Raw genomic sequence first — 12,233 nt, forward strand, 5'->3', positions numbered from 1 at the left:
ATGATGCTGTAGATGAGAGGAAGTCTATGATGCTGTAGATGAGAGGAAGTCTATGATGCTGTAGATGAGAGGAAGTCTATGATGCTGTAGATGAGAGAAGTCTATGATGCTGTAGATGAGAGGAAGTCTATGATGCTGTAGATGATGAGGAAGTCTATGATGCTGTAGATGAGAGGAAGTCTATGATGCTGTAGATGAGAGGAAGTCTATGATGCTGTAGATGAGAGGAAGTCTATGATGCTGTAGATGTCTATGATGCTGTAGATGAGAGGAAGTCTATGATGCTGTAGATGAGAGGAAGTCTATGATGCTGTAGATGAGAGGAAGTCTATGATGCTGTAGATGAGAGGAAGTCTATGATGCTGTAGATGAGAGGAAGTCTATGATGCTGTAGATGAGAGGAAGTCTATGATGCTGTAGATGAGAGGAAGTCTATGATGCTGTAGATGAGAGGAAGTCTATGATGCTGTAGATGAGAGGAAGTCTATGATGCTGTAGATGAGAGGAAGTCTATGATGCTGTAGATGAGAGGAAGTCTATGATGCTGTAGATGAGAGGAAGTCTATGATGCTGTAGATGAGAGGAAGTCTATGATGAGAGGAAGTCTATGATGCTGTAGATGAGAGGAAGTCTATGATGCTGTAGATGAGAGGAAGTCTATGATGCTGTAGATGAGAGGAAGTCTATGATGCTGTAGATGAGAGGAAGTCTATGATGCTGTAGATGAGAGGAAGTCTATGATGCTGTAGATGAGAGGAAGTCTATGATGCTGTAGATGAGAGGAAGTCTATGATGCTGTAGATGAGAGGAAGTCTATGATGCTGTAGATGAGAGGAAGTCTATGATGCTGTAGATGAGAGGAAGTCTATGATGCTGTAGATGAGAGGAAGTCTATGATGCTGTAGATGAGAGGAAGTCTATGATGCTGTAGATGAGCTTGGATAAAACATTTTTTTTAAAGAGTTGAAAACGTTAGATGAGCTTCCAAAGTGAGGTAAAGGTTGGAAATGGCGATTCAGGATAAAAGAGAATAGGGGAATATAAATGGAACAGGGTCGTGCACAGACCTTTAAGGGGGCAGGTGCTCAAAATGAACAAAGGGCACCCCCATGCTTGATTTTTTACAACTTTCATAATTCATATCTTCAAATTCATAACATTGCCTACCAAATGCCTCTGTAGCGAGACATTTTCTTTCTTTAGAATAGGCCTATTTATTTCTGCAACAACACTCACTCATCAGCCAACCAGACCGAATTATGATGATGTAGGCTAAATCAAGTGTTATCAAGTGTTAATCAAATGTTATGCTACTGTGGCAGCACTGTTGATATTTAAACTAGGTACACTAAACTAGGTACACACTTGAACTAGGTACATACTTTACCAGTGACCGCATTTCTCAAGCCATGCATGTTTGGATACCGGGTGCGCGCAATCTCCATACAGGGCAGACTGGGGAAAGGGCGCAACCGGGCGCGTGCGAGCTCTCTACAGGGCAGATTATCAGGCGCAAACAACGGACAGGGGGTGGCGACCTTGACACAGATAGAGCCCTATCTGTGCACGTGCCTGAAGTGGGACATCATTCAATCTGGTGAATAGGCTAATAGTGTTATTGGTGTGCTCTGCTCGTCCCCGTTATTTCACTTTCACTCCACCGCGTGCATGCGAAGTCACTAATGTTGAAGAGGACAGTGCCGTTTCCGATTGTGATGAGGTGGACTCTCGCTCGCTCTCTCTCACACACATAGTAACCTACACCCACTCACAGCACGCGCCCCGCGCACCGCTCCGCGCACTGCTCATCTATACACTCGCATCGCTGCTACTGTCTTGCAAAAGGCAATAGGTGCGTATCCTAAAAGGTGCTGTTTTGTTTGTTTTTACTGTTCTCAGCAAACGCCTTATTCTGACATCTTCTAGAGAGTTTGGCAGCACCTGCTCCTGTTTCTGGGGTCAACAATTGCAAAGGAGACTTCTGAGAAATAGTGACAAGACAGAGTGAGGTAGGTGCAAATGTCATATTATTCCATGTAGGCCTATTTGGAATCAAATTCAGCTTGTTTTGTTTTATTTTGTGAAATACTGTATCTTAAGAGAAAAAAGGGTGTATGAAGCTAAACTGAAGGACAAGAAACATCAACACCAAACAAACATACATTTATTGGAGGAAAATAATTGTTGTATTGTGACAGTATTGGCTATCAGAGTTATTTATAGTAGTGAGAATGTCTAGAATGTATTAATGTGTTCAATGAGAGGTGATATGTCCTGGGGGTCCTGCGGTGCTGCTGCTCGGCACCCCGGTCGGTGAAGGTGTCTCACTGATTGAATTCAGAATGACGGATCAATCAGAGTCTTGGCGGGGTGGGGAGGTGAATGCGGGATCGATCGCTGTTATTGATTCCACTGAGTGACAGGGATGGGGTGGGGATAGGCCTAAGTGGAAGGGCTGTGGGGGTGATGATAAAGAGAACGATAGCATATACCTTTATTGGACACAATATCATTAAATGTATCTGGATGTGATGGTAAGGGTAACTGGGACATTTTATATAAGTCTATATTGTGTTTATGGCACAACAAGAACAGGAGAGGACAAGGTTGGAAATATAAACAGTAATCTCTCTCTCTTTCTCTCTCTCTCTCTCTCTCTCTCTCTCTCTCTCTCTCTCTCTTTCTCTCTCTCTCTCTCTCTCTCTCTCTCTCTCTCTCTCTCTCTTTCTCTCTCTCTCTCTCTCTCTCTCTCTCTCTCTCTCTCCCTCTCTCTCTCTCTCTCTCTCTCTCTCTCTCTCTCTCTCTCTCTCTCTCTCTCTCTCTCTCTCTCTCTCCTCTCTCTCTCTCTCTCTCTCTCTCTCTCTCTCTCTCTCTCTCTCTCTCTCTGTCTCTCTCTGTCTCTCTGTCTCTCTCTCTCTCTCTCTCTCTCTCTCTCTCTCTCTCTCTCTCATTGACACAATATCAGTCAAAAGTTTGGACACACCTACTCATTCCAGGATGTTCCTTTGTTTTTACTATTTTCTACATTGTAGAATAATAGTGAAGACATCAAAGCTATGAAATAACACATATGGAATAATGTAGTGACCATACAAGTGTTAAACAAATCAAAATATATTTTATATTTGAGATTCTTCAAAGTAACCAGCCACCCTTTACCTTGATGACACTTTTGGACACCCTTGATATTCTCTCAACCAGTTACATGAAGTAGTCACCTGGAATTCATTTCAAATAACAGGTGTGCCTTGTTAAAAGTTAATTTCTAGAATTTCTTTCCTTCTTAATGCGTTTGAGTCAAAGTGTTGTTACAAGGTAGGGGTGGTATACAGAAAATAGCCCTATTTGGTAAAAGATCAAGTCCATATTATGGCAAGAACAAATATTATGGCAAGATCAAATAAGCAAAGCAAAATGTGGAGTTTGGAGTTTGTGACAGTAACTATGTGAGCGTATTACAGTATTATAGACACTATGTCCTTGGATTTCTTGGATCTTCTATGTAGAAGAAGCCTTTACCTTCTAACAACTCCTGTGTAGCTTTTGAGCGTCATAGCGTCATGCACATGTTACAAAGGGTCAGAATTCCAAATGAATTCCGGTGTCGTGGTGGGACTCATTGTGTCAACACAGGAAAAGGAAGTTAAAAACATTTCTGGACGGTGAGACAAAGTGGACTTTCACCCACTGTAATAGATGCAAAAGGGAGGTCGAGGGATCAATAAGTCTTTCCTTTCCTGGATTTGTTTGCATACCTCAATAGTCGTAAGGCCTACAAACCCATTTTTATTGCTAAATAAAATATCTACATGACAGTTAAAACTGAGCGTTGCGTTAAATCAAGGAATTATATGACAGGATAAACATCTAACCGATACATGAGATTGGATCTCTATTGGAATGTGGAAAAGGCCAGCTGCTCCACTCATATGAGGTTCGGTGTGCTATTATCAGACTTCAATTATTGAAATAGCTTCACTCCTGGCTGCTGGCACTGGCACAAATCATGACAATCTACACAAGCAAACCTCCTCCTGTAATTCACATTCTCGCAGCCTAGCAAGGTTCCTATTCTGAAATTAGCTTGATCGGTAAATCGCCTAAAAAGTTGTGTTTGTGTAACTCAAAACAGTGAGAAACATGACAATCAGCCACATTAGTCATATTTCATCATCACAGATCAGACAGCTTTACACCAAATATATAGTACATTTGTTCTGTTTGTCAAAGTCTGTTTTAGAGCTGTCCATCAAACATTACTTTAGTCACAAAGCTGTGTGGTGGGCCATAACATCCCCGTGGTAAATGCATCAACGTGTGGGGAAATAGAGAAAAAGTGATTGTAGGAAAAGTAGGATTAAACCACAACAATGAAAAATGACATTCTCCTCCTGATAACACTACATGGTTAAATGTATCAAATTATTCTCTTTCCTTCCCACTGTCTCCCTCCCTCCCTCTCGCTCTCTCTCAATCAGGATGTGTGGGGTGGACCTGGATCTAGACGAGGGGGGCTCAGGCGACGAGGAGAAGGAGCAGGAGGAGTTCTGGGTGGGTGAGAGGGTGAAGATGCTGCCTCCTCCCACGGCCCACAGTGAGGGCAGCGCATGGGGTAGCCGTCGGGGAAGTTGTGGCTGTGTGGCATGCGGTGTGGGGCTGCTGCTGTGGAATGTGGGTTTGGCCTTGGTGTGTGTCCTGGTCCTGGTGGCCGTGTTTGCCTTGGTCCTGCTGCCCGCCTCACTGCTGCTCTACGCCGGCTTCCTCTGCCACTCACGGGTAAGTAGTGGCCCGCTTATAGCGCTACTCAAAGTCTCTAACACAAACTTTGACAACAACAGAATATTTTGGTTAGAATTCCAATTCCTTATGACAGCCATTTCCTGGTGCTTGGTAGGATTTCATCTCAGAATTGAGGTCACAGAGCGTCTCCAGTCAAGTCAGTACCGCTCACAGTCTCCCATCTCTGGTTAATATGTGACCTGATGCTGAGCTGAACACTGGCTCACTCTGCCAGAGAACCACACAAGAATCATGATCATAGCTGATTGGCCCTGAGGTTGAGCTCTGTAACCCATGGCAACCCTTTAAACAGCTTATTTGCATTTTTACAACAGGTGGGTCTAATCCTGAATGCTGATGAATTAAAACCTCATTCCAGCCGGTGTCTATTCCACAAGTTACCACCGGCTAAATCTATGACATTAAAATGCCTATTTACTCTGTTCCATCTGACTGCGCAATCCATTGTCTCATCAGCTCAGCCAAGCAACTTATAAACTTGATCTCCACTATAAAAAGCATCTAAACATTATCTCACATTTCTTTTAGACTAACATTTAGTTTTCAACAGCAGAGATGTGTATAAACCTTGCTGTCTGTCTCTCTGACATTTGCAACATTGTTTCAATATTCAAATTCAATCTCCTGCTGTCCCATAGTAATGAACGTGTTGTGAGTTGGGACGAGACCGACAGGCAGGCAGCGTTTCTCAGCCAGTCAAAATCATGATTCAGCTGGCATCATTTTTATGGATATATACAAAAAATTGTCAATTGAAAAAGGTCAAATGAAACGCAACTCATTTGCAGTCCTCCAGCTTCAGTTTGAAGTTATTGTCTTACTGTAGCTGTGTTGTTGGCTAGCTCCTCTGAACGACAGTGTCCTGACGAGAGCACGTTTTCTATGCCAGGGCGAAATCCCACCTCATCAGTTTATTGTTATGGATGTATCCAAATAAATGTCACTAGAAAACAGCTTAAACAAACGCAAATGCAGCTACTTTGCTGTCATTCTGGCTGCATTTTTTGACGTGACTGTAAGTTAGTCGCAGTTGGCTAGCAAGCAAGGGATAAGAATGTTGCCAGCTAGTATGGCAATGGAACATTTAGAACGAACGACTGGGTCGCATCCATAGATACAGAACAAAAAGACTGAACGACTGGGTCGCGTCCATAGTAACAGAACAAAAAGACTGAACGACTGGGTCGAGTCCATAGATACAGAACAAAAAGACTGAACGACTGGGTCGCATCCATAGATACAGAACAAAAAGACTGAACGACTGGGTCGCATCCATAGATACAGAACAAAAAGACTGAACGACTGGGTCGCGTCTCTAGCAACCCTAGATAGCACCGGCTTCTCAGGCATTATCACTTGAATGGAACTAAAATAACCTTTACGTAATACGAACCCCACTAGTGGATAGTTAACTGTCTGCCGTGCTCTAACATGAAGATGTTTGAACATGAGTTTAAATGAAAGATTCCTTCCTTCTCCCCCCTAACCAACACAGTAAAAGTATACCGGGCATGCCCAAGTATCTAAAGAATGGTAGAATTCAGTTCTTGTTGTGCATGGAATTGATATCGAGATCACCCTGGACCAGAGGCAAACAGACACACCCTTAGGGTGGGACAGGACGTTGAGGTTCAAGTATCTGTCCAAGTGGGAGTATGTAGAGTATGAAGAGTAGGGGGCAAGTACAGAACTCTGGGGCAAACCCTGTGTGACTTCAGCACTGGGTCTGGGAACACCCTGGATCAGGGGCAGACAGATACCCCTACATTTCTGGGTAAGATATGACATCCCTGTCAACCTCTGTCAGCCTCACCCTTCTTTAGAGATCACCCAGAAGATGACATCACTTCATTGGCCTATTATACTACAGTAGTAAATTCCACTCAAAAACTATCCTGCTTCATTAGTCCACTGTTGATACAATCCCAAAAATGTTTTACATGTCAGCAATCAAGTTTTCAAGATATAGACTTTAAAAATAAAGAAAGTGTCTGATGCATTTTGCTTGCCAAAGGAAAATAATCCTGCAGCAACAGGAAATGTGAATTATTATGTGGATTATAATGAATTGACTTTTTATTAGGGGTTGATACATTTTTCGTACGGGAAAATCAAGTGGAAATTACAAACTTCAGAAGACTTTTTAAACCTCAATTAAACTTCAAGTTTTACATTTCCTGCATTACAGGAAACTTTTCCTTGAACCTGTATTTTCCTTTAAAGATGTTTTATAAAGGTTTTGTATAATTTCAGCCAGTAGTTTTGAAAGTAGTGTTCACAAGCTAAAACGGGTCCCCGGAAATTGTGCACAATTGTGTACTACGTCATCCATTTTGTATATGATATGTTCCGTCCAGAAAAAAATACATAAAACATTCTGTAATTCGAATGATATGTTACCAATTCCAATTCGTACAATATGTTATGGATTTGTAAGTGCTTAAGATCCCGTTCAATCTCTTTAACACGTCTGACAAACGTCTGACAAACACAAAGACCACCTTTAAGAACAGGTGGACTGTGTCTAAAACAGGATTATGATGTGCATTTTGAAGCGGTCCTCCTTAGACACGCCACGAGGACCAGATTCATGGCGCGGACACGCCAGTAAACGCTATCAGTCTCATAATGATGCCAAAGTGTCCTCTAAGATCTACAGCTGTTGCCCTTGGCAAACTACCCAAATCACCTTCTGACAGCGCTGTGCGGTCATATTTCCTCAGCCCCTCATCTGGTAGAGTTGGCACCGTGCCAGGTGGCCTTGCTTGTCTCCATTATTGATGTTACATTAAAATATGTCTCTGTTGTATTTCGTCTTCCTTTTACTGCTGTTTGCTAACTTTTTTGACATTTGGAAGAAGTTTGTGTACGATCAAACACACTGATTGCTCTTTCTTTGGAAAGTTGCCTTTAATTAAATCAATAGCAATTTATTTAATTTATTTGATTTGATTTTAATTCATTCTTCATGTCTTAAAGTGTCCAGAAGACACTGGCATTTTCAAGACGTCTTCATTAGTGATGGCTGGGAAGGATGTACAATATACAGAATGTGAGTGGTATGTGTAATGTGTAATGTGTAGCCTAATAGTATGTTGTGAACATTACTATATATAATATAACAGGTGCCAGTATAGACCCTTGCTGCCTGCCACAGTTGGGAATGTCAATCAACTGTTGGAGAAGTGAAGGATTGGACAGTGAGAGAGGATATCCATGAGAAGACATGATTGTTGAATTAGTGCCAATTAGTCCCCAGCTGGGCCCATGCCTATGCTGACAAGACAGAAAGAATAAAGTGGAGAAAATGTGTGCATGTGCGCGTGCCCGTGTGTGAAGATTGATGATGGCTCGAGGTTGCAGCGTTCAGTTAAGGTGGGTGGGGAAATTCCTCTTGAAAATGCTGACAAAGAGAGAATTATACGCCAGAGGGTTCTTATAGAATGTAGCCCTAACGAGAACACACTGAGTGTTTGTGTACTTGTATGTAAGTGTTTTTGTGCATTTTTGAATATCTGTCTGTTTGTGTGTGCATGAGCGTGTCTGTCTGCCTGTCTGACCCACTCTGTGTATCTGTATCACTCTTTCTTCCCTCTTGCTGACAGTGTCTGTATATAGTACACTATGTATACAGAAGGAACCGGCTATTTCAGCCACACCTTTTGCTGACAGGTGTATAAAAACAAAGCACACAGCCATACAATCTCCATAGACAAATATTGGCAGTAAAATGGCCTTTGAATGTGGCGCCATCATAAGATGCCACCTTTCAAAACAAGTCAGTCTGCCCTGCTAGAGCTGATATTGTGAAGTGGAAATGTCTAGGAGCAACAACGGCTCAGCCGTGAAGTGATATGCCACCCAAGCTCACAGAACAGGACCGCTGAGTGCTGAAGCGCGTAACTTAAAAAAAGAAATCTATCCTCGGTTGCAATACTCACTACAGAGTTCCAAACCGCTTCTGGAAGCAACGTCAGCACAATAACTGTTTTTCAGGAGCTTCATGAAATAGGTTTCCATGGCCGAGCAGCCAAACACAAGCCTAAGATCACCATGTTTAATGCCAAGCGTCGGCTGGTGTGGTGTAAAGCTCACCACCATTGTACTCTGGAGCAGTGGAAATGCATGCTCTGGAGTGACGAATCATGCTTCACCACTTTAGCAGTCGACGGACGAATCTGGGTTTGGCGGACACCAGGAGAACACTACGTGCCCCAATGCATAGTGCCAACTGTAAAGTTTGGTGGAGAAGGAATAATGGTCTGGGGCTGTTTTTCATAGTTTGGGCTAGGCCCCTTAGTTCCAGTGAAGGGAAATCTTAAGTCCTTGCTGCAATGTTCCAACATCTAGTAGAAAGCCTTCCCAGAAGAGTGGAGGCTGTTATAGCAGCAAAGGGGAGACCAACTCCATATTAATTCCCATGATTTTGGAATGAGATGTTCAATGAGCAGGTATCCACATACCCTGGTTTATGTAATGTATGTCACAGATGATCAAGTCTAGTAAGCAGAGCAGGGGCTCCATTACCTATCTGTCTCTCTGTCTCTCTCATCTCATCCCAGTCTCTCTCTCCACCTTCCTTCCTCCCTCTCTCACCCTCCCTCTATCTCTTTCCCTCTCTCTATATATCTCTCCTGTTTTCTTTCTGTCGTGCTTACAGGTGATTGACAGCCTAGGGATTGTATTGGCAGCTCTGGGCTGCTTCTTATCTGAACAGTGAAAAGCAGAGGGAAACTGGAAAAGAGTCTGTCACACACCCCAGTACCTTCCGTCTTATGGTCCCTCTTGTGTACACACACGCACACACACACCTCTTCTTCCCCCTCAGTGTTAAACTAAAGCACAAACATTTGCATCACTAACAAAACCAACTCAGAAACACATACTGTATCAATGGAATTGTCCCTATCACTGGAGTGTGTTTCTGTCTGAATGTAACAGTCTGTGTTCTACCCCCGCAGGTCCTAGATTCCCCCTCTCCTATCTGCCGTTACCTCGACGACAACAGTTGCTCCGCCCTCATCATCCTGGGCTTTGTGATGATGTCACCGCTGGTGGTGGTGGCGGCGGCCATCTTCTGTGGGCTGCTCCGGAGGCTGCGACTCCTGCTGCTGTTTCAGCCAATAACAGGTGCATGGTACCATGGACGGGGCTTGGACTGGGGGGGTGATGTCCGTGCCTGGGTCTGATTGGACCAACGCTCGAATAAACCAGTGTTCAAAGAGTTCAATAGGTTAACAGTCAAGAGAGAATCGAGTCCTGGAGAATCGCAGTGTCAAATCTATTTAGTGTCCTATTAAACTGTAATGAATGTCATACAATCGAATGGATACAATGTGAACCAGTCCAATTGTTTAAAGACAGAGCTTTACATGTGGCTATAGGGCTGTTGCTGGTCAGAAGGAAACAGTGGAGGTAAGGGTGGAATATGCTAGCAGCTCTTCTCTGTGGATTTGTATTGGTTATGTATATTGATCTATTTTCAATTATCTGCTAACTTATATGGTTGTGAATCTTGATGCAGCAGAAAAATGTAACTGTCACTCAAATGTCTAGAATGGAAGGAAAATATGTTTACAAGCTTACTTATTTAGCAGATTTTGTTCATTCTATTGATTTCATTATATTCACCATCTTGTAAAAGTGCCATGTAAGCTACCTCAATGTAAGTATAGTTCATAAATGTAGCCTAGGTTGCTCTACATCAGTCATGTGTGAACGGGATGAGACACAATTATAGTCTTTTCTTTTTCTGTTGTGTTTGTTTTTTTGTTTAGTATATTGGCATATTTTCTTGCAAAAAATCATTCTGATGTGTTTTAACAGAGCCGTCATGACTAATTTTGTACTTATCAGATCCTACCAACGTTTCATTTCTATGTACCTAGTAATTGACTTATATGTAAAAACATTACTGGTAATTCCCCTTAATTGCGGCCACCGTAAAAGGAATTGGAGCTGAAATGCCAAGTCTTTGATCCGTCTATCTGTAGGTATTTTTCTAATGGCTGATAACGTCTCCAAGGATTGAAATAACACATAGTAGAGGCTAATGGTGAGGACACTTAGTTCAAATAGATATACAGTTTTAAATCCATGGACCTTTCACTGTCATTATCTCACATAGATCTTTATATGATGTGTGGTATGATTCATATCAGATAATGCCTAGACATTCCTCAATCTGCTCCTGAGAGACAGTGTGGTTCTATGTGATATTACTTAATAGAGTGCCTCTCTTCCTACCAACATGGTCAACTACTTTGAAAGCATTACTCAATAGTATGTTAATCGCTGTTTATCATAATTTTTTTCAATTTAACCTTTAAACTAGGCAAGTCAATTAAGAACAAATTCTTATTTACAAGGACGGCCTGCACCGGCCAAACCCGGACGACACTGGGCCAATTGTGTGCCGCCTTATGGGACTCCCAATCACGGCCGGTTGTGATACAGCCTGATCATTTGAGATCTAAAGACGTTAGTCATGGAAAGATGGCATCCAGTAGTCATGTTGTTGTCTGAGGCAGACACACATTTACACAGTGTATAGAGCATAAGCACCCAAACAAAAATCCCCATCTCATAATTTAGCTATACATTTGAATCAACTTAAATTATTACTTGAAGTGAATTGAACTCAATAGACTCTACTTCTTGAACTATGAACTATATCAGAACAGTTGATGGTTGTAGCCAATCCACATTCTGTAAATGTATGTTATTGAAGAATAAACCTGTTGACATACTTGTGTTGATGTTGAATCTTACACACACTTCAAGCAGTAATGGTGATAGAGGGAGTGCCAGTACAGTGGGTGTGCAGTGGAATGACTCACTCTGCATGGGAGAGGGTTTGATAGTCATCTCCAGACTGCTCAAACTCTCCAACTTCAAATGTACTGACTCGTACATGCACTTATTCATTTCCCCCTAATGTGGCCATATTAACTGGGGTTTAATGTAACCCATTTTCACACGGCAATATAATCGACTGTTTTAGTTTTTTTATTAACTCTGGACATTACTGTAACACAGGACATATTTCAAGTAAACATTTTAAAGTAGCCTGCTTGTCTTACTCAATTACTGTGTATGAATGGAATTAAGGACATGCTGTGCACTTTGTTTAGAAATGTAAAGCCAATACAAGGGATTTCTCTGAATACATGTATATATTTATGTCATCCCTTTACCTAGACAAAATACTTGGGGTGGCAGGTAGCCTAGTGGGTAGAGCATTGGACCTCTAACTGAAAGGTTGCAAGATCAAATCCCTGAGCTGACAAGTTACAAATCTGTTGTTCTGCCCCTGAACAAGGCAGTTAACCCCCTGTTCCTAGGCTGTCATTGAAAATAAGAATTTGTTATTAACTGACTTGCCTAGAAAATATTAATTTTGTCATTATGAGCTCTTGCATGGCAACAACATT

At 42.1% G+C, this 12,233-nt stretch overlaps 1 protein-coding gene across 1 annotated transcript; it reads left to right on the forward strand.

Moving 5' to 3' along the window:
* Nucleotides 1-1,477: 1,477 nt before the first annotated feature.
* Nucleotides 1,478-11,550, forward strand: LOC115143214 (transmembrane protein 88B). The gene is made up of 4 exons (XM_029683369.2): nucleotides 1,478-1,852; nucleotides 1,927-2,009; nucleotides 4,479-4,776; nucleotides 9,762-11,550. The coding sequence occupies exons 3-4, from the start codon at nucleotides 4,480-4,482 to the stop codon at nucleotides 9,987-9,989; spliced, it is 525 nt and encodes a 174-aa protein (XP_029539229.1). The 5' UTR covers nucleotides 1,478-1,852; nucleotides 1,927-2,009; nucleotide 4,479; the 3' UTR covers nucleotides 9,990-11,550.
* The last annotated feature ends 683 nt before the right edge of the window (nucleotides 11,551-12,233 follow it).

This window comes from Oncorhynchus nerka, linkage group LG15, assembly GCF_034236695.1.
Source record: "Oncorhynchus nerka isolate Pitt River linkage group LG15, Oner_Uvic_2.0, whole genome shotgun sequence".
Taxonomy (NCBI): domain Eukaryota; kingdom Metazoa; phylum Chordata; class Actinopteri; order Salmoniformes; family Salmonidae; genus Oncorhynchus; species Oncorhynchus nerka.